Consider the following 21,187-nt stretch of genomic DNA (forward strand, 5'->3'; position numbering starts at 1 on the left):
TATTTATTATGGCTATAAAAAAACTGTCGGGGTGCCTGGCTGGCTCAGTCCATACAGCAAGTGACTATAGATCTCAGGATTCTGAGTTCGAGCCTCACATTGGGCATGGAGCCTACTTAAAATTAAGAAAATCGAAAAAATGAAAATATTGTCTACTTCTGAGCCACATTATCTTTCTTCCCCTTCCCCTAGCTACTGTTAATATTCTCTCTTTGTCTTTGATTTTGTATAATTTTGCTCTGATGTGCCTCGATGAGGCTTTCTTCCCACTTACCCTGCTTCAATTTAGAGTGACCCTCTTCACTCACACACACACTTTATTTCTTCATCTGAAGCTGGTTTCAAAGGATCTGACATAAGACTCAAACGCTCTGGGTAACAGCCAAGCCACTACATGAAAGGGCCTGGGTCCTTGGAATGATTATATCATTGCAAAGCCGCCTCTAACTCATACTATCTGTGACACAAGAAAGAAATAAACTATAATTAAATCATGGAGATTTGGGGATACTAGGGCAGTTTACCTACCCTAATCAATACAGTATCCTTCCAGCTGTTCAGGCAAAAAGCTTTGATTCTTTTCTTTCTCCTGCATTCCACATCCAATCCTTCAGCAAATTCTGTCAGTTCTATAGGAAGTAAGTCCAGGATCTGACCACTTCTACTATTCTCCTGGTTCAAGGCCATCAGCCTCTCACAGGCAGCCCTTTCTTAACTGGACTCCTTAACTCTTTCAAAACACAGAGATTATATCACTCCTAGGCTCAAAAATCCCCCATGGGTTTGGCATCTCACTTAGAGTAAAAGCCAAAGTCCTTAAAGCTGCCCACAAGGCCCCATGCGATCCAATCACCAACCACATCTCTAACCTAAACTTCATTAATTGTCCACTAACTCACTCTGAGCCAGCCACATGAACTCCTCAAGTTTCCTTGAACAAGGCAAGCTCACATCTACCTGAACACCTCTGCCCTTACTAATCTCTCCTTAGAACATTCTTTTTCTAGATACAAGTTTATATGATGCATTCCTTCTCTTCCTTCAGGCTACTGATCCAATGTCTGCCCCCCCCCAATCTATGGGATGGGGCCTTACATAACCCCTCTTCCCCACTGACAGTTTTCAAAGAATACTTTAGTTTTTTGAACTTACCATAATGGTCAAGAAACCTGGCTACCTGAATGACTGCATGAGCAAAGCCCCCACTGACACAACTTAGACTGTGACATAACAAAAAAATAAACCTCTAATGTATAAAGTCATTGAGATTTTACAGCTGTTTATTACAGCAATTTTCTATTTTAAAAAGTTGAGGTAATTTATTAGTGTTAAGGATTGAGTCTTGGCACCAGACTTGTGATTCTGGACAAGACTCTAGGCTTCAGCTTCATCACTGAAATAAAAATAATTAGTATACCACGTTAATTTTTATGAAGACCAAATGAGGTAATGCATGTAAAGTTTTGATGACATAGTAAGATTCAATAAATAGAAGCTCTTATTAGTTTCTTTTTTTAATATTTTTATTTTAAAAGATTTTATTCATTTATTTGACAGAGACAGAGAGAGCACAAGGAAGGGGAACAGCAGGCAGAGGGAGAGGGAGAAGCAGACTCCCCACTGAGCAGGGAGCCCAACGTGGGGCTCAATCCCAGGAACGGGGGATCATGACCTGAGCCGAAGGCAGACGCTTAATCAGCTGAGAAACCCAGGTGCCCCTATTTATTTATTTTAGAAAGAGCGAGAGCGAGAGAGAGAGAGAGAGAGAGAGAGAGAGAGAACACGAGTGGGGGTAGGGGAGCAGAGGGAGAGGAACAAGCAGATTCCATGCTGAGCATGGGGCTCGATCCCACGACTCTGATATCATGACCTGAGCTAAAATCAAGAGTCACATGTTTAACCAACTGAGCCACCCAGGCACCCGTGTGAATTACTTCTGCATTACAGACATCATGCTAGTATTGGGAGCGCATAGGAAAAAAGACACAGTAGTGCTATCAAGATGATCACAGACTCATACTTGAGGGGAGAAGGAAGTCAGCTAAAGAAGTACATTATATTGGGGCACCATTATATTGGTGGGGCATCTGCCTTTGGCTCAGGTCATGATCCCAGAGTACTGGGATCGAACTCCACATCGGGGTCCCTGCTCGGCGAGGAGCCTCCTTCACCCTCTCCCTCTGCTGCCCGCCCTGCTTGTGCTCTCTCTCCCTCTCTCTCTGTGTCAAATAAATAAATAAAATCTTTAAAAAATAATAAGAGTTACATTATATTGCTTGGCATGGAGTAGATACGACACTTATTTTGCTGAATGAATAAATGAATAAGTAGATGCATGCATGCATTTTTAGATGAATAAATACAATCTAATAAATGGTTAAAATCAAAAGAGTATAAAAGGGGCTATGAAATTACAAGGTCAAAAATGTCCTCTGCACAGTAACTGACACTGATCATTTTATCTTCCCCTTGAAATTCTCTCTTCCCATGGCCCCCAGTATTGAACTTATTTAAATCTTTCATTTCTCCCACATCCCAGAATGGCTCAAGCTAGGCAATCTGAAATCATCTCAATTCCTTTCTTTCTCCTTTCTTTTGGTCACTCAATCCATGTGCTAAATCCTTCTTTGATTCCTCCCCTCCACTCTATCCCACTGCTTCTGCTTTGTTTAGACTGTTTTCTCCCACTATTTTACTATAACTAGTGAACTGCTGTCAGGATATACTCTGGTTAAATGCAATTCTCTACCTGCAGTTAATTATCTTCCTAAAATGGATGTGACCAGGCAGGGCATTTCCCTGCTTAAAATCTCTGATGACTTCCTATTAATAACAGGATAGAGACTGAGCTTGAAAATCTGGCATATAAAGTCCCCTGTGTGGCCTCAATTTACTTTTCAAGCTTCATCTTCTACCTCACGTTTTATCCACACAGGCCTCTGCACTGTTCTCTGAACACACCATGTCAGTTGTGTCTCAATTCCTCTGCCAAAACGACCCTACTATCTAAAATGTCTTTTACCTCCATTCCCTGCCTAGGGGGGGAAAAAACTAATCATATTTCAAAAATCAACTTGATTATGACCTCTTTTGTTAAGACTTCCCTAGCACCCCACCACAACCATGGAGTTAGTCAACCCCTAATCTGTGCTTCACAGCTCTTCTATTCATTCCTTAAATTGATCTGTAACTGCTGGGTTCCATATGAACTATCTCCTTCCCCAGGGACTATTGGCTGCCCATGTGTCTTATTAATCTTTATGCTCCTAGTACCTATCAAAGTATCTGTAGAGGCCACTTTTAGGCAAACAGGCTTGAGCAATGGAATGCAGAAAGGGCCCACAGTGACCATCTGGCTGAATACAGGCAGGCCCCATCAGACGACCCACCTCAAAATATCCATAGGCCCTAACTAACCAATGGGCTACCTACAACTAGGCACAGTTCCCAAAACAGGTAAGATTACATATGTCACCATACTTCCTCATCTTTCCGCTTTAAAAACAGCCCCACACACTGCCTCATGGCAGACAGTTTCTCTCCTCTGCTGTCCTGCCTGCTGCTCCCTGGTGGTGTATTCTATAAACTTCTATCTCTTTTGTTCTGCCTTGGGTGAATCCTTTCACTGCCCGCGCCACCAGCTTCCCCAATCGTTGCCCCACATTTGGGGGGCCCCATCCGATCAAGACACCCCATTTAGGCACCACAGTATCTACACCAATAAATATTTCTTGAATGGATAGCTATTCCATCACCTCAAAAGAGGTTCCACAAATTCTTCCTATTTTCTTTTTTTCTTAACTTAGAAAAGATTCCCCATTTGTATTCTTTTTTAATTTTGGCTCATAAAACAAAGCAAAAACAACTTCATCTTAATACAGTATACAACTAAGAGAGCACAGAAAACAGCATTGAGCCAAAGAACATGAGAAATGTTACAATGCGAGGATTAACATATTTAGTTCAGTCTCTGCTCTGAGAAATGATAGCTGGAAAGCAGCTACCTTCAGTTTTGAGTATCACTGTCCACATGCCAGAGCAGAGGGTAGGTGGATGGGAAATGTCTGGAGTACTATGGAGGAGGGGGAGTAGAAAACTCAGGTCTGAGAATAACATTGCATGTGAAGATTGTATCACTTTTATGGATTCCATTTGCACTTTTATTTAATCCTTATAATAACATTGCTGGGGGAGGCACCAGCATCAGTGTTCCTATATTATAGCCAGAAAAAAAAAGATTAAAAGAGATTAAAAACTTGACAAAAGTCATACAACCACAATGGTAGAACTGGGAATTCACCCCAGGTCCTCCAACCCCTAAGCCTTTGCTCTCCATTATGTAGTCTCATGAAAAAGAGTTCCAGGTATGACCAGTATTATACCCGATATAAAACGTACATAACATTATCTGAAACATATTTAATGACTCAATGTCTTTAATATCTCTAAAATAATTTACAACTCTGAAGGAACTTTCATGAACTACGTCTCAGACTCCACTAGAAGTTTATGAGGTAAGCAGACAGATTTATTTCCATTGTAGAGATGAGGACATTTAAGATCAAATCAGTGTAATGACTTCCCCAAGGTCATCAGACACTCTAATACAAGCCTCATAAATCCTCGTTGAGAGCTTTTTTGGATTATGCTGCATGGTATTTTTTATAATTGATAAGCAATTAATATATCATAATTACAAGATTTGCCTAAATGTAAATTATGCCAATTAGTGCTATTTTATATGATAACACATAATAAATGCTTCGCACAGTGCCTAACACATAATAAATACTCAGTAAATCTTAGGTAGTATTTTATATAGCCAAACTAAATGTAAATCTTTTCCTGATTCCATTTCTTATTACATCTGTAATTACTTTTGTTGTGGAGAATTATTTCCTGGAAATAATTCCTGGAAATGTAGACACAGGACTCAGATCCCCAGCTTTAACATCATAACGCATTTTCTATCCTAAGGATCCTCAGTATTTTGACTCAAAAGGGAGCCAAAGGGAACAAATAAATAAATAAAATAAAAACAAAAGGGTGGGTTTCTTCCTCTTCATCCTGTGGGGTCATCCTGCCTTCAGGACATGAATACCAAATGCTCTAGCTCTGAGGCCTGCAAATTCTGTCAAGCACCAGAGAGTAAATATTTTAGACTTTGTGAGTTGGGGGTGTTGGGGGTGGAATGTTCTGTGCTGAACTCCTCAACTCTGCTGTTGCAACACAAAAAGAGCCATAGATAATATATAAATAAATGGGTATAGCTGTGTTCCTATAAAACTTTATTTTCAAAAAATGACAACTGGACAAATCTGGCCCATAGGCCTTCCCAGGCCCCTACTCTACGTAACTGAATTGGGGAAATGCAAAGAATCCAGTGAAATGCTGGGAGCGCAGTGGTAGGCGGCCCAAGAGGGAAATATATTTCAACAGTTGCCTCTCCACACCTATGTTTCACAATGCAAGATTCCTCCTGTGACTTATCCCTCTTCCCCACCCCGTTTTCACCTGAGAAGTATTTGGGCCACACTGTCAGTGATTCTATGCCTTTCATACTAGCTCTGGTTGTTTTTAAGACTGAGTAACTCAAGACAGTCAAAAAGAAGGACCAAACAGCTTAGGTCCATAATCCCCATGGCCTCCAGATGTAAGAAACAGTTCAAGTCCAAAGGAAAGATCAGACCTGAAATGGTAGTCGGAATAGAGGACAGAAGCATACAGCATCCCATCCAAAGAAGCGAAGACCCACAGAAGCACTAAGGATAAACACTGAAGACTCTGTTGCTGATAAATGATCCTGAGCACCTTCAACTAAACATTGATAGGCAGAAGATCTAAACAAGGGTATCTGCGTGGACACGATGGACAGCTTAGTGGAATCATTGCATCCATACGCTGCGTTAGAAACAGAACCGAGAGTACGTGAGACCCAAGCATGCGAGACACTGTAGGGGAAGAAGAGTAGAAGATTCAAAATATAAGGATGGTAAGAGAACAAATAAAATTCTGGGTGTTTCTAACTGAGGTGAAGGTAGGTCCCGCATTACCATTTTGGCTTTCCTTGGAGAGCTGTGAGAAACAAGATTGAAATTTCTGGCTGGGGTAGCAGAAATGGAAATATTTGGGAGCATAAAATTTCATTTGTCAGGTTGAAAATATTTAAGTAATTCTATCTTTATTTCAAAGAAGACCAGCAATTCTCATAGATTATAACTCATGATTATAACTATTTATTCTAACAGGCACTTCGTCTCTGCGGAAAGTATTCATTTAAATGAATAAATATTTGCCTCAATGCTTTCAGTATTTCCTAGACAATGTTAGGAATGATAAATTATTTACAACAGAATGATAAATACAGGGTGAATAGCAATAAGAATCTAAAGACATAAAAGTAGTATTATGGAACAGGATTTTGACCCCAAAAAATGGAATGTTGGCCAGTATTTAGTATTAAGCAAATTTACAAGTATATTCTAATTTACAAGTGTATGCTAATCCCATGAGACTGAAAAGAAACAAAAACCAAAATCCTTGAAATAAAGGGTTTTTAATTTATACACTTAAGAATCGGTTTTTTCTTGAACAAAGGAGTGTTTTATATATTCAATACTTAGTCATCAAGTACTTATATTTGCATACCACTATTCCAGATATAGTGAAACATTTTCTTGCAGCTGTAATATAGTAATTGCAATTTTTCCCATAGTATACCTTGTACCTTAAACTATTTTTTTTACTTAAATGTTTTCTTTTACTCTATTTTTTCATGCTAATTTTTACTTTTTCAATTGTGATAAAGCATACACAACATAAAATTTACCATTTTGCCAGGTTTAAGTGTAGAGTGTGGTAACGTTTATGCTGTTGTGCAACCATCACCACCATCCATCTCCAAAACTTTTCATCTTCCCAAACTGAAACTTTGCATCTCCCCACTCTCTCCTCCCCCCAGACATCAGGAACAACCCTTCTACTTCCTATCTCTATGAATCTGACTATTCTAAAAGGGAATCGTAAGTATTCATCTTTTTGTGTCCGGCTTATTTCACGTAGCTAACATCTTCAAGGTTCATCCACATTGTGGCACGTGTCAGAATTTCCTTCCCTTTTAAGCTGAATAACATCCCATTGTATGCATGTACCACATTTTATTTATCCACTCATCCATTCATTAATGGACACTTTGGTTTCTTCCAACTTATGGCCATTTTGAATAATGCTGCTTCTATGAACATACTCGTGCAAATACCTGTTCAAGTCTCTGGTTTCAATTCTTCTGCATATATACCCAGAAGTGGAATTGCTGGCTCATATGGTAATTCCGTTGAAATCTTTGAGGAACCTCCACTGTGGCTTTCATTAGTATACACACCCCACCAATAGTGCACGAGGGTTCCAATTTCTCCATATCCTCATCAACACTTAACTTCTGTGGGTTTTTTTAATAGTAGCCACCCTAACAGGTATGAGGTGGTATCTCATTTTGGTATTTATTTGAATTTCCCTAACGATTAGTACTGTTGAGCATCTTTTCATGTGCTCATTGGCATTTGCATATCCTCTTTGGAGAGATGTCTATTCCGGTCTTTTGCCCATTTTTTAATTGGCCTGTTTGTTAGACTCATTTTCCTTATACCCAAGTATGTTTGCTAAATTTTTTAACTTTGGTATTTTTTCACTTGATAAACTTTTATGGGTTTTACATTCTTTAGAAATCAGAATCACTGATTCCACAATCTGATATTCTATCAACATCTCTGATCTTTCAGGATTGAGTGATTATTACTTACTCCACATACTTTAAAGCTCTGTGATTAAAAATATTGCAGTTCAAGTAAAGGACTGAAAGTTGTAGTACTGCATTAAGGCTGGCTTGGAAGACCACCCAAAGAATGGAAAAAATACCATTAGCACTCACGAAATAAATGTTATCTAAATTTTATCTAACATTTATTTTTTGTATCCTTTTAAGTATAACATTTCTTCTTATCTAGCATTACTTCTTTAAATTTATGGATTTATTTCCCAGGCCTGTTACCATAAAGGGAAACAATTCAGTTCGATGACAGGGTTTTGGAATGATGGCTAAGTCTTGACGTGTGTTATCTGGCACGATCCATGAATCATTCGATTTGTGAAGGTTTTGAAATAATTATTACTTTAACATGAACTAACGTTGTCATCTTTTTCCATCTTGATGGTCTCTAGACCCCAAGAAGTTCTTTAAGTTGGGAACCATTATCCATATATTAGAAATGAGAGACCAAAGGTAAAACCAACTGATTCTAGATTTACACCATATTGCTAGGCCCAGCCTATCTCTTTGCTTCTGGAATTATAAAGCATTGAGAAAAGAGCTCAACCTCCGTCTTAAGTCTTGAATTCCTCTTTTATTGATCAATAGTATATGCAAAAAAAAAAGTAACTGGGGACTGAAGTAGGTCAAACATACATTTATGTATAAAATTCTGTCATGAGATAGTACTCACTGCAAACCCGTAAATACACCCAGCCGAACTCTTTCAGGAAGAGCAATTTTGTCTCTTTAAAAAGAAAAAAAAAAAAACTTAAAAAAAAAATTGGGGCGCCTGGGTGGCATAGCAGTTAAGCGTCTGCCTTCGGCTCAGGGCGTGATCCTGGCGTTCTGGGATCGAGCCCCACATCAGGCTCCTCTGCTGGGAGCCTGCTTCTTCCTCTCCCACCTCCCCCTGCTTGTGTTCCCTCTCTCGCTGGCTGTCTCTATCTCTGTCGAATTAAAAAAAAAAAAAAACTTTAAACATAATGGAAAGTCATTTTGTTCATGGTCCAGTCCAGTAGATTTTCTTAATTTCACAGCTTCATAAAGAGTTCCCAAGGGAAACTATCATAATGTTCCTTATATCCAGTAACAACTCAGTATCAGCTTAAAGCAGTATTTGCTATTGGGAAAAGATCTTTATTTAGAAATTATGTATATGGAAAAACGTGACCTTTGCACTGGTGTTTAAATATTTGAAAATGCATATGAAATCAGTCAAAACACTTTTATCATTAAATATTATCCTTTCATACTTAAAATTTTAAAGACAGAGATCTCAGGTTTGTTCTATTTAGTATTATTCGTTACCTCCCGAAAAACATATTTCTTTAACAAAATTTGAGTTAAAGAATGTTTAAATGGAACTCTCATCTCAGTTCATCTGAAGCTTCAAACCCCCCAAAAAATGTTGTATCTGTCAGAACACCAGTGTAGACCATGCTAAAATATAATAAAATCACTTTTGCTGCCCTTAGCTTATCATCCATTTGAAGGTATGCAAGAAAAGGTAGGGAGGCAAATAAGACCTTTAGCAAGGGTTTCCTTAGAAAGAGTTGTCAGCATGCTATGCATTTACCCTGCCACAGGGGAGGGGCCACTTGAGGGAGACTTCAGGCCACTTGAGGGAGACTTCAGGCCACTTGAGGGAAACTTCAAAAAAAACATCTGAGATCTTGGCCTGTGTTCTGAGAACTTGAAATTACCTAAGGACTTGACTCTTACCTAAAAACATACCAAAAGCAGGAGATTATGGTTTCATCAGTTAAACGCAGCAAAAGTAACAGGTTTGGAAGTAAACTGCACTCCCACCAATGATGATGAAGAGAAAGGGGCAGTTTGCCCAATGAGCCAAGCAGACCATCAGAAGAGCAATACTAGCTCATTTAAAAGGAATTCTACCCATAAAGGCTGCCTTAGGACCATGTGACCTAAATAGCTAGTCTGTGTACAGAGGACCACAAAAAGACAGGCGCTGAAGGGGAAGAACCACAGTCTGAGGTCTCAGGATCCTACCAAGCTCCTCACAAGACAAAAAGCCACCAACTGAGCTTCAGGCACACAGAAGTCTCCAATGCAGGGCTCCAACTACACCAGGCAACTAAAGGCTTTCTGTGTACCCATTAACTCAACTCCCTTTCCCTAAGAGGGCCTGACTCTGAAGGAATTACACACAACTGCTAGCAACAGGGAAGAGAAGAATCATGGAAGAATGAAGAAACTGACTGCCACCTTCTAACACACACTCTCTCTCTCTTTCTCTCTCTCTCTCTCTTTTTCCCCTGCCTCTCTCTCTCTTCCCACTCCCCGACTCTTTTTCTCTCCCCAGGTTCCCAAAAAAGCAGACTCAAGTTGGGGAAAAGGAAGGGTCATAAACTGCACAAGAGTCTGAGTTATGATTTTAGATTGGGCTGGACTTTTTAATACTTTAAATGAAACAACAGGAAAAAAATCTATAGGACTTGCCTGGGATTTCATCCATGAGCAAGGAAAATGAGTCAAGAGTGCAGGTTGCAGAGGTAGGGTGGGAGAGAATAAAGTTTCTGCTTCTACTCCACTGAGTCCAACTTGTACAACACATCTGTTATATGTGTAAGGGTAAAAAGAAGTATTTAAAGATAAAAAGGTTATTCCCTTTGGGGATAAAATAAAGGCATAAAGTCACTTTCTGGAGTCAGTCCATCTCTACAGACAAAATATAATCTCAGTCCCTAGCTTTATGGGCTGTGTTTTGAAATCTTGTATTTATGCGCTAAGTTTCTCTTCCCCTGCAGAGATGGTGTCATTATTTGTTTAAATAATGAGTTTGGTATGAAATGGTAAATATGTCAAACCACACTTTTGCTGGGGATCACTGACTATAAAGTTGGACAGATGGCCACAATATTCTGAATTTCTGGAGAAAAAAGCATTTCCTGAGAGAACAGGGTGCAACTGAGACATTCACAATTTAGGCCAGTAGTTTCCAATTATTTTGACTATAAGGACCCCTCTTAATGTCATATCCATACTGATTATTTTTTCAATCTAGGAATGATGCTTACTGCCATATGAATGTCATGTGAACTAAATTAGACTACAATTTTTAGAGGTTAAACAAAAACAACAACAAAAACTTAGCCATTGTTATTTAATTTGACTCAGTTCTGAGTCTTTCTCTTCTTTCCTTCCCTCTCTTCTTTCTTCCATCCCCCTCTCCCTCCATCCATTCCTCGCTCCTTTCCTTCCTCCCTTCTCTTCCTCACCTTCAACATCTTTATGGATTTACAGTGCAGGCAGGCTTCTAGTTATTCTTCTTAAAGAGATGCGGTTATGTGGTGAATATGCAGAAAATAATGAGAATACACACACACACACACACACACACACACACACACAGAGGCTAACTCACTCCCTAAGAATCCAAGTGCAGCAGTGTTTTGTTTTGTCTTGTCGTTGCCATGATATGAATGTTGGATGCAGTCGCTGGATGATTTGCCATAGCCATTTGGGCTCACCGGCCTCTGCTACTGACGCTGACACACTACGGAGGCATGGTGATTTCTTCAGTAATCTCAAGAAATTTTATCTTAATCACTACTTTCTGAAACATGAACTTTCTTTCAATGTCCAATTTTTTTCACTTTTTTAAAAAGCGTTATGAAAATGTAATTTATACAGCACTAAATTCACCCATTGAAAGTCCATAAATCAACGTATAGAGTTTTACAAACATCACCACAATCTAAAAAGTTTCCTCATGCCTCTTTGCAGTTAATCCCCCACGCCCATTTCCAGCGTTAGGCAACCACTGATCTGCTTTCCAGCTTATAAATTTATGTCTTTTCTTAGACATTGCATATAAATGGAATCAGACAATACCTAGCCTTTCGCATCTGGCCTTTTTCATGCAGCTTGGTGTTTCTGAGGTTCATCCACACTGTCGTATGAATCAGGACTACACTCTTTTTGATGGCCAAATGGATCATGTTCTTGCCATCACACATCTAAAGTCACAGCCAAAGCCAAAGGTCATGCAGCTTTTCTCATATGTCGTTCTTTTGTGCGTGAATATGGTTAGCACAGATTTTGAAAGTTCACCTGGCCTACATTCCTGGGATGAAGCCCACTCGATTGTGATGTATTATCTTTTTATATACTGCTGGATTCAATTTGTTCATATTTTGTTGAGAATTTTTACTTCCATGTTCATGAGGGATATTGGTCTTTGGTTTTCTTTTATTGAAATGTCTTTAGTTTGGAATCAGGGCAATGCTGGCCTCATAAAATGAGTTTGGAAGTATTCCCTCCTTTTCTATTGTTCTGGAAGAGATGGTGTAAAATTGATAGTATTTCTTACTCAATGTTTGGTAAGATTCACCAGTGAAACCTGATCTGGGCCTGAAGTTTTTTCCAAAGGATTTTTAACTAAAAATAGATATAGCACAATTCACCTTGTTTCTTCTTGAGTGAGTTTTGGTACTTTGTCTTCTCTAAGGATTTATTCTATTCTATTTCATCTCAGTTTTTAAATTCATGGGCATAGAGTTATTTGTAATATTCTGTTGATATCCTTTTAATATCTTTGTTGTCAGAAGTGATATCCTTTTGATGTCTTTGTTGTCAGAAGTGATGGCCCTTTTTTCATTCCTGACATTGATTAACTTTGTATCTTCTCTTTTTATCTTGGTCAGTATGACTAGAAGTTTGTCAGTTATTTTTTTTTTTAGTATAGTTGACACACATTACATACACAAGACAGTGATTCAACTTCTCCATACATTATGTTATGCTCACAAATGTAGCTACCTTCTATCTCCATGCAATGCTATTACAATATCATTGACTATATTCCCTGTGCTGTGCCTTTTATTCCCATGACTTATTCATTCCATAACTGGAAGCCTTACCTCCCACTCCCCTTCACCTATTTTGCCCATCCCCTCCTCACCCCCAGCAACTATCAGTTTGTTCTCTGTCATTTCCAGGTCTGATTCTGCTTTTCGGTTATTTATTCATTTGTTTTGTTTTGTTTCTTAGCTTCCACATATGAGTGAAATCATATGGTATTTGTCTTTCTCTGACTTATTCCACTTAGCATAATGATGGTCTAGGTCCATTCATGATATCACAAATGGCAGACCGCATCCTTTCTTATGGCTGTATAATTCTATGTCCAATGTTTATAATGAAGTTCTTCTCTGAGTTAATCAGTATTTGATTACTACCTATTTTAAAGATTATTTTTAATGTAATTTGGATCATATCCCTCTACTGCTCAAATCCTGCCCGGTATGCCATAGCATCTGCACCCCTATATGGTGTCTTCTCAAGCATTCTAATTGTTTTTGGTATTTCAGGCACATTGGCTTTCTCTCAGGCTTTTAAAGGAATTTAGATCCTTCCTACCTCAGGGCCTTTGCACATGGTGTTCTCTCTGCCTGAAATGCTCCTCCCTTTGATCTTTGAATAGCTGGTTCCTTCTTATATTTTAGGTCTATTAAATGATAACGCCCCAGAAAGGCCTTTTCTGACCATCCCATTTACACTATGCATCCCCTTCTCTATTAATCTCTGTCAAGTACCTTGTTTGATTTTTTCATAACACAATTTATTAGTACATGCCACATGATTTCTTTAACTTCTTCGTAAAATGTCTGTAACACTAGGCTCTAAGCTCCTAAAGGCAGAAATGATGTCTGCATTGTTCACCCTGTACACGCAACACAGCCAGGAAATACAGAAGCTCAAGAAATATGCATTGGAGTAGGAGAAGGGAGACAGAGGAAGGGAGGGAGGGGGAGGGTGGGNAACATAAAAGGGTATACAGAATAATCTAACCAAATATGCATGCATATTTGGCAAATATAGTTGAAGTCCTGCCTATGTCCCTTCCCTGTCCCATATCGCTCCCTCCCCACTCCCCAGGGGTAATCATTCTCTTAAATTTAGTATTTTTCACTACCATGCATGTCTTTATATTTTAACCATACTTCAGTGAATTACTAAAAAATATATACAATTTTTATTATCTTAACTCTACATATCAGCTTTTGTAACTTGCTTTCTTCACTGAATTTTATGTTTCGAAAATTCATCTAATTGATTTCATCTTGTTCCAGCTTACTCTTTCCACTGTTTAATGGTATCCCATTCATTATATTACACATTTAGCCATTTTCTACTGAAATATACTTCATCTCATATTTTCACCTTTTTGCTATTACAAACAAATGCTGCTATGAACATCCTTCATGTCCCCTCATGCACATGCTTGAGACTTTCCATAGGGACGTACCTAAAAGTGAAACTGGAGATCACAGGGTAGACTCGTGTACAATCTCAAAAGAGCTTGCCAAATCGCACCCAACATGGGTATCATTTTCCAACATGGCTATCAGTCATCCAGCAATGTTCACGGATTCCTTTGCTTCATCCACACTTGGTAATGTCAGACTTTTAAATGTCTGTCAATCTCTTAGGTGTGAAGTGGAATATTATTCTTGTTTTAATTTGCATTTTTAATTTAAATTTTAGTTAGTTAACATACAGTGTAATTTGCATTTTTCTAAAAACTACTGAGCCTGAGTAACTTTTTATGGCCATTCAGGTTTCCTTTTCTGGAGCTTGCCCATTTGTCTATTGAATTGTTTCTCTTTTTTTCTATTTGATTTAAAAGAATTTTTAATATATTCTGGTTATTAATCCTGTGTCAGTTACCTTCCAAGGATCTATGACTCATCTCCTTGCTTTTTTTATGGTGGCCTTTGCTGAACAAAAGTTTTTCATTTTAATAAGTAGTCGAGTTTATCAATCCCTTCCTTTGTAGTTTATACTTTTCATGTGCTGTCTACAAATTTCTTCCCTGCGATAAGGTCATAAGACATTGTCCTATATTGTTTTCTAAAAGTTTTAAAGTTTTACTTTTTATATTTAGGGCAAAAATCAACATTATGTCACTGTACAGAATAAACTCAAGATCAATTTTACCTTTCCCCAAAAGGATAACCAATGTTCTACCATCAATTATTGCATATTCTATTCTTTAATGAACTGAAGTAAAAGCCCTAAAAAAACATGTTTCCATACAGATGCCAGCATGTTTCTCAGCTCTCTATTCTGTTCCATCGATCAATTTCTTCATCCTCGTACTAATACCACTCCATCTTATTACTATGGGTTATATCAGTCTTTATATCTAACTGGGCAAATCTGCCTACCAGGTTCTTCCTTAAAACTGTCTTAGCGATTCTCAGCTCATAAGTAGAGCTCGCAGACTTTTTTCCTATTTAAAACTAAAGAATGTGTCTAACTCTTTAAAATATTCTCTTTGATATGAGTTCTGAGGTCCCTCTTGAGGACCTATCCTCAAGTAGAAACCTTTAATCTGTCCGTACAAGGACAGAGATTAAGAAAATGCCATTGGGGAATTCACAAAAATCAAAAAGGTACTTTGCAAAGCCCTTTCCCAACCCAAAAAAAAAATTATTAAAGGGCATACACAATGTCCCTACCACAAAATTAGTCTGACTCAATAATATAATGCAACGTTTATCCTTCTAGGAAAAAAGAGTAATGAAGTTAATAAGAAGAAAAAAAGTAAATATTTTAAAATGTAGTAGAGAGAATTTTTATTGCTAAGTTTTTATAATTAATAACATGCTCAGAAGAAACAAAGGAAAGAAGGTACAACTTAAAATTAAAGTGCCATGGAGAATATCATTATACTTCTAAAAGTATAGAAAGGTAGAGAATGGTCAGTTTAAAAAGCAAAACTTCTTTAAAAATATAAATATGCCCTTTCAGAGATTTTTCTCTACCCACTGGTACAAAGGAAACACTAGTTTTCTCAAAAAGTAATTCCTAGTGAATTATAGCTTTTTAAACACTGCCCCCTAATGTTCATACTCTGAAATGATAAGAGAACCTTGCTAACAAAAATAATCAGGTCCTTCCTCCCTTGTGATCAGTCTAGCATTTTTGTCCTGCAGACCAGATTTCACAGACTGAGGCAATCTCAACCACACAACTGTCAGAGTGCATTAAAATAAATCTCCCAACCATTCTAAGATTACTCTCATCAGCAATAAGGCCAACATGTGAGTGAGAACAGACTATTTGGGCTTGGACAGCACTGACAGAACAGCAATGCCACTGGGAAACATAAGGAAAGTCTAGGATCCCAATCATAACATGTGCAACTTTAGACTGATCTAATCAGTCTTATTAAAAAATATCAAAAACAAACACTGATTACCAAGAATACCAAACTTTTAAAAAAGAGATGGCCCTTATTTTATATACACACTACAAATTCATGACTCATAAATGACCTCTGCTTCTAAAGACTCTGTTGACATTTAGACTCCCTGATGAGTAAATATGATTAACAACAAATGAAAGAGAAGAGCAAGAATATACTATTCTCAAGTCAAGCTGTTCAGTGTCTTGTAATCACAAAGTCCATGTCATCACTTAACAATATAAGTTATAACAATGTAACATATAACCATGATATATGTCTAAATATGGAAAGCATAGAGACACTTAATATTTAGTCAAGAGGCCTGAGTTTTAAAGCCGTCTGCCATTAAACAGCTGTGTGACCAGAGGTCCCTTGGACATTCTGGACCTGTTTCCTTATCAGGAAATAAAGGAGAATGAACTGTATGGATGTTTTTCTCATGATTGTCAGGAGATAGGAATGTAGAGGATTACAGAATTATGGAAGGTGCTTGTTCAGACTGCAAATGCCTCTCCCCATCACCTACTTATTCCCCCATCCCTATCACTGAAAAGCATATGAAATCCCCACTCTCCCCATAGCTGAGAACTTCTGCATTATACAATCTATCTCCAAGGCCCTTTGACACACTAAAATGTTAATACGGAATCTGAGAACTGGAAGAAAATGCAGAGATTCTCTAACCACAAGCCAAAACCCAGAAGAACTGTTGGCTCTAACTATAGCTGGTTATAGATGTGCAACTTTGGGAACTGTGAGGTTTCCCAAGTAGAGTAGCTCTTTTTTTTTTTTTAGATTTCATTTCATTTACTTATTTGAGAGAGAGAGCACGTGCAGGAGCAGGGGAAGGGGCAGAGACAGAGGAGAAGCAGGCTCCCTGCCACATGGAGAGCTGAGAGCCCAACATGGAGCTCTATCCCAGAACCCAGATATCATGACCTGAGCTGAAGTCAGATGCATAACCGACTGAGCCACCCAGGGGCCCCTCAAGTGGATTAGCATTTTGTTTGGCTGGGGGATGTGATAAAATATATTATTATTCCTAATTACCCCTCTTGGAATCCACACCTTGCCATGTGACTCTGTAGTTCCTGCCATGAGAGTTGAATATATTTCACCATGCACTGGTATTAGGCTTGGTTGTGTGACTTGCCTTGACCAAAGGAATGTAAGCAAATGGGATGTGAGCTAATGCTTTAAATGTGCTTGTGAGGTTAGGCTCATTCTCTTGTACTCTTGCCTTTCAGTATGAGGAAAACGTGCATTTGGTGGCCACTGGTCCAAGAAGTGGAAGAGACAGGTAAAGCACACCAGGCCCCCAAACTGAAACTTGGAGCCACATCTAACCAGTCTGGATCAGCTGAACCTCAGCCAGTGTAAATTCACGGGAATGAGAAATAAATACTTACTGTCACAGATTTTGCATTTGCTAGTTATGTACCATTTTTTTGATAACAAGGTAATTTGAAGATATTTTACTTACTTTAATAATTTAGAACTCCATATTTCCATTGGACTGTGAGATTTTAAAAAAAAAATCTTTCCCTCTCTCTGACACATACAAATACTGACACATAGATACAAAAATTGAAGTGTGATTACATATCTATAAAATAGTACATCTAAGAAAGAGTCAGATTTAGCAGCAAAGAGCCATCTACTACGTACAGACCGTCTCTCACGCTGATTCAGTAGAGAAATAAATGATCATTGGGTTCTTCATCCTTTCTAAAGTAATATCAACCAAATATTGCAGTTATAGCTTAGTTTATCTTAAAAAAAAAGGACCACATAATTATACTGTGAAAAGCATTATTTATACCAAAGTAATATGTCATAGTCAAAGTATTATTATATCTCAGTTAACCTGAATACACAGAAACAGAAGTATTTTGGTTATTATTACTTTATGACTAAGAAAGAAACACCTATCGCTCCCCAATGACCTCCACCACTCCTACCCTAATTCAAGCCACCAGCGTCTCTAGCCTGCAGTAGTTAAACAGCTTCACGACTGGTCTTCCACTTCTACCCTTGTCCTCTACAATCTATTCTCAACACACTGGCTAAAGTGATCCTTTTACAAATATGTCAGATCATATCACTCTTCTGTTCAAAACACTCCATTAACTAATAAACTTATTCAAAGTAAAGGCCAAATTCCTTAAGAGTTGCCAACAAGCTCTTCATGATCTTGCTAACCAACATCTCCCTGTTTTCCTTCCTGTTACATTCCCCTTGGCTCACTGTGCTTCAGCCATCCTTGATGGTCCTCAAACATGCCCAACACATTCCTGCCTTAGGTCCTTTGTACTTGCTGTTTCTCCTTCCTGAAGCCATCTTTGCCAATATCTATACGATTCACTCCTTTACTTCATCCGGGTCTCTGCTCAAAGGTCACCTTACAAGGGATCCTTCTCTCTCTTTTTTTTTAAGATTTTAGTTATTCATTTAAAAGAGAGAAAGCAAGCATGAGGGGGAGGGGAGACAGAGGAAGAGACAGAAGCAGGCTCGCTGCTGAGCACGGAGCTCGACATGGAGCTGGATCCCAGGATCCCAGGATCATGACCTGAGCAAAAGGCAGACACTTCACCAACTGAGCCACCCAGGCGCCACACCCCCAAGGGCACCTTCTCTTATCTCCAAGTATAAAATAACTCCTCCTCACCCCATCCTGCTTGCCCTACTTTATTTCTCTTTAGCCCTTATCATTACCGGGCTCAGTTACAAAAAACAAAAAACAAAATAATATATTTATTTATTTATTCTCTATCTCCCTAACCTATAATGCAAACCTCTATGACAGCATAAATATGCATTATTCACTGCCACATCCCAGAACCTTAGAATACAGCCTGGCAAATCATAGGCCTGCGGTAAATATTTGGTAGATGAATGAATAAAGACTGAAAATATTATGGGGCTCCTGGGTGGCACAGCGGTTAAGCGTCTGCCTTCGGCTCAGGGCGTGATCCCGGTGTTATGGGATCGAGCCCCACATCAGGCTCCTCTGCTATGAGCCTGCTTCTTCCTCTCCCACTCCCCCTGCTTGTGTTCCCTCTCTCGCTGGCTGTCTCTATCTCTGTCAAATAAATAAATAAAATCTTTAAAAAAAAAAAAAAAGAAAATATTATGAATTTTTCTGATAAAAACGACTAATGTAACTCAGAATTTTTAGAACCACTTTTTTATAATATTGCATCCCTAATTAATAATTAAGTGCTTAAAAATGGGTTAAACTAACTAATATGATAACCTTTTTTCCTTGGACCTGAACACACACATACACACACACACACACACACACACACACACAAACACCCACAATATTCCTCAGCTAAACAATCTGGAAGACTTTATGGAACTCTTTTCCTTCACCTGGCTTAACACTTTTGAATAAATTAAAGGGATATATTGATTTCCTGTGCTACCCTAAAGCCCATTAATATTTTACCTACAATTCTATATATGAATTAATAATTGTACTTTGTAAATGTCTGTAAAATATCAATGAGAAAATTGTCAAAAATCCACAGGCATACAATTCAAGAAGAAATGCAAACAGCCAATAAATACATGAAAAATCTTCATTTCGGTTTATATTCTTTAACAATTAATTGGAGGGCAAGGGCTAGGGAGAACAGAATGACTTCAAGAAAACCCACACTAGCAAGAGGTTTCTTACATGAACAAAGAAACCCAATAACTGGAAAATTTACTCACTGACAAAGGCGTGGGGTCGAAATACCTGTGATGGAGCAGTAGATGATGTGAGGAGCAATCTTGTCTACATCTTCATATCCCAGGCCCACTGCAGACAGTTTGCCAGGGACATAGTTTTCCACAAATACATCACAAACAGCTGCAAGCTGAGGAAAGAGGGGAAGATGAGTCAGACTTCTTAAGGGACTTCCAAACTTGCAACAAACCCCCACATGACACAATTCGAATTTCAGTAAACACAGTTGATCCTCACATTGTAATAGTCCAGAAAAGTAGAATTATAAAGTAGAATTAAATGAACATAAAGGCTCTGGTCAACTACTTGAGGTATTGCTGCCAATAAAACAATGGCCATTAAAACAGCCAGCAAATATCATGGTGTTAAGTGGATAGGCTTACATTAAATGTAAGAAATATCTAGGTTACATGGTCCAAATATAGTCTCAAGAAGCTTAGGTAGCAAAGTTAAAATATATTTATAAAAACATATGAAAAACATCTTAAACCCTTTACAAAAAAACTAAATATAATGTCTTTGATATTCTCCATCCTTACTATGTAACATTCCTCACCACAACCTGCACATATAGGTACTTAACACGTAAATGTTAATTCGGAAATGCTTTCATACTTATCAGATGCTTTCTTTCCAAAGAGTTCTAAATGTATTTAATGAACCATTAAAAAAAAAAAACAACGATTAAACTGTAACCCAGTGAATAAGTAAGTCAGAAATGACTCCCAGATCACTGCTATCTGAATTGGAGGACAATGAACCAACACAAACCTTAACCATAAAATTATTTTCTAAATTTCAGTTGTGACTGCATATCTTTTAAGGTCTGTTTTAAAGTCATCCAAAAGTTATACTATTTCACCCAGAGAAATTCATTACACTAGTTCTTTTTTTTTAAGGTTTTATTTTTAAATAATCTCTACACCCAATGTGAGGCTCAAACCTAAAAGCCCAAGATCAAGAGTCACACGCTCTGCCAACCGAGCCATCCAGGACCCCCATTACAGTAATTTTTGAATTCACACATACAAACTAATATAATAGATAAGATTCTAGATAAAGGATGGCTAACTTTTTCCATAAAAGGTCAAACAGTAAGTATCTTCAGCCATCAGGAAACTCCCTCTGAGTTATATTGCTCTTCACTCTAACTACAAGTGTCATATGTGACAATTACTTCAGGGGAGACCAAGTGTTCACTGCATTTCCCCTGATACAATAATCTACCAGGAAATAAAGTAAGAAGTCTGGTTTCCAGTTTTATTGGTGATCACCTCTTCCTCATGCAAGTGCTCACAAATCATCTAAAAAATCTGTTCTAGAATCTGACCCAGAATAAAAAGCAAGCACAATTTTGTATGAGTTAGAGAAGCTACTATCTTTTTCTTTCTGAAAAGGAAAAAAGAAAATCTTCCGTCTA

The 21,187-nt window shown here is 38.1% G+C and overlaps 1 protein-coding gene across 8 annotated transcripts in view; it reads right to left on the bottom strand.

Moving 5' to 3' along the window:
* SUGCT (succinyl-CoA:glutarate-CoA transferase) overlaps window positions 1–21,187 on the bottom strand; it is a 706,709-nt gene that overhangs the window by 648,510 nt on the left and 37,012 nt on the right. For all 8 annotated transcript variants that reach the window (XR_004626996.1, XM_034665707.1, XM_034665695.1 and 5 more), the window contains exon 6: window positions 19,777–19,897. Coding sequence is in view for 7 of the 8 variants with exons in the window: in XM_034665707.1 (XP_034521598.1) it covers window positions 19,777–19,897 (121 nt within the window). In the remaining variant the exon portion in view is untranslated. The remainder of the gene's footprint in view (window positions 1–19,776; window positions 19,898–21,187) is intronic.

This window comes from Ailuropoda melanoleuca, chromosome 1 (assembly GCF_002007445.2).
Source record: "Ailuropoda melanoleuca isolate Jingjing chromosome 1, ASM200744v2, whole genome shotgun sequence".
NCBI classification, from domain to species: Eukaryota; Metazoa; Chordata; class Mammalia; order Carnivora; family Ursidae; genus Ailuropoda; species Ailuropoda melanoleuca.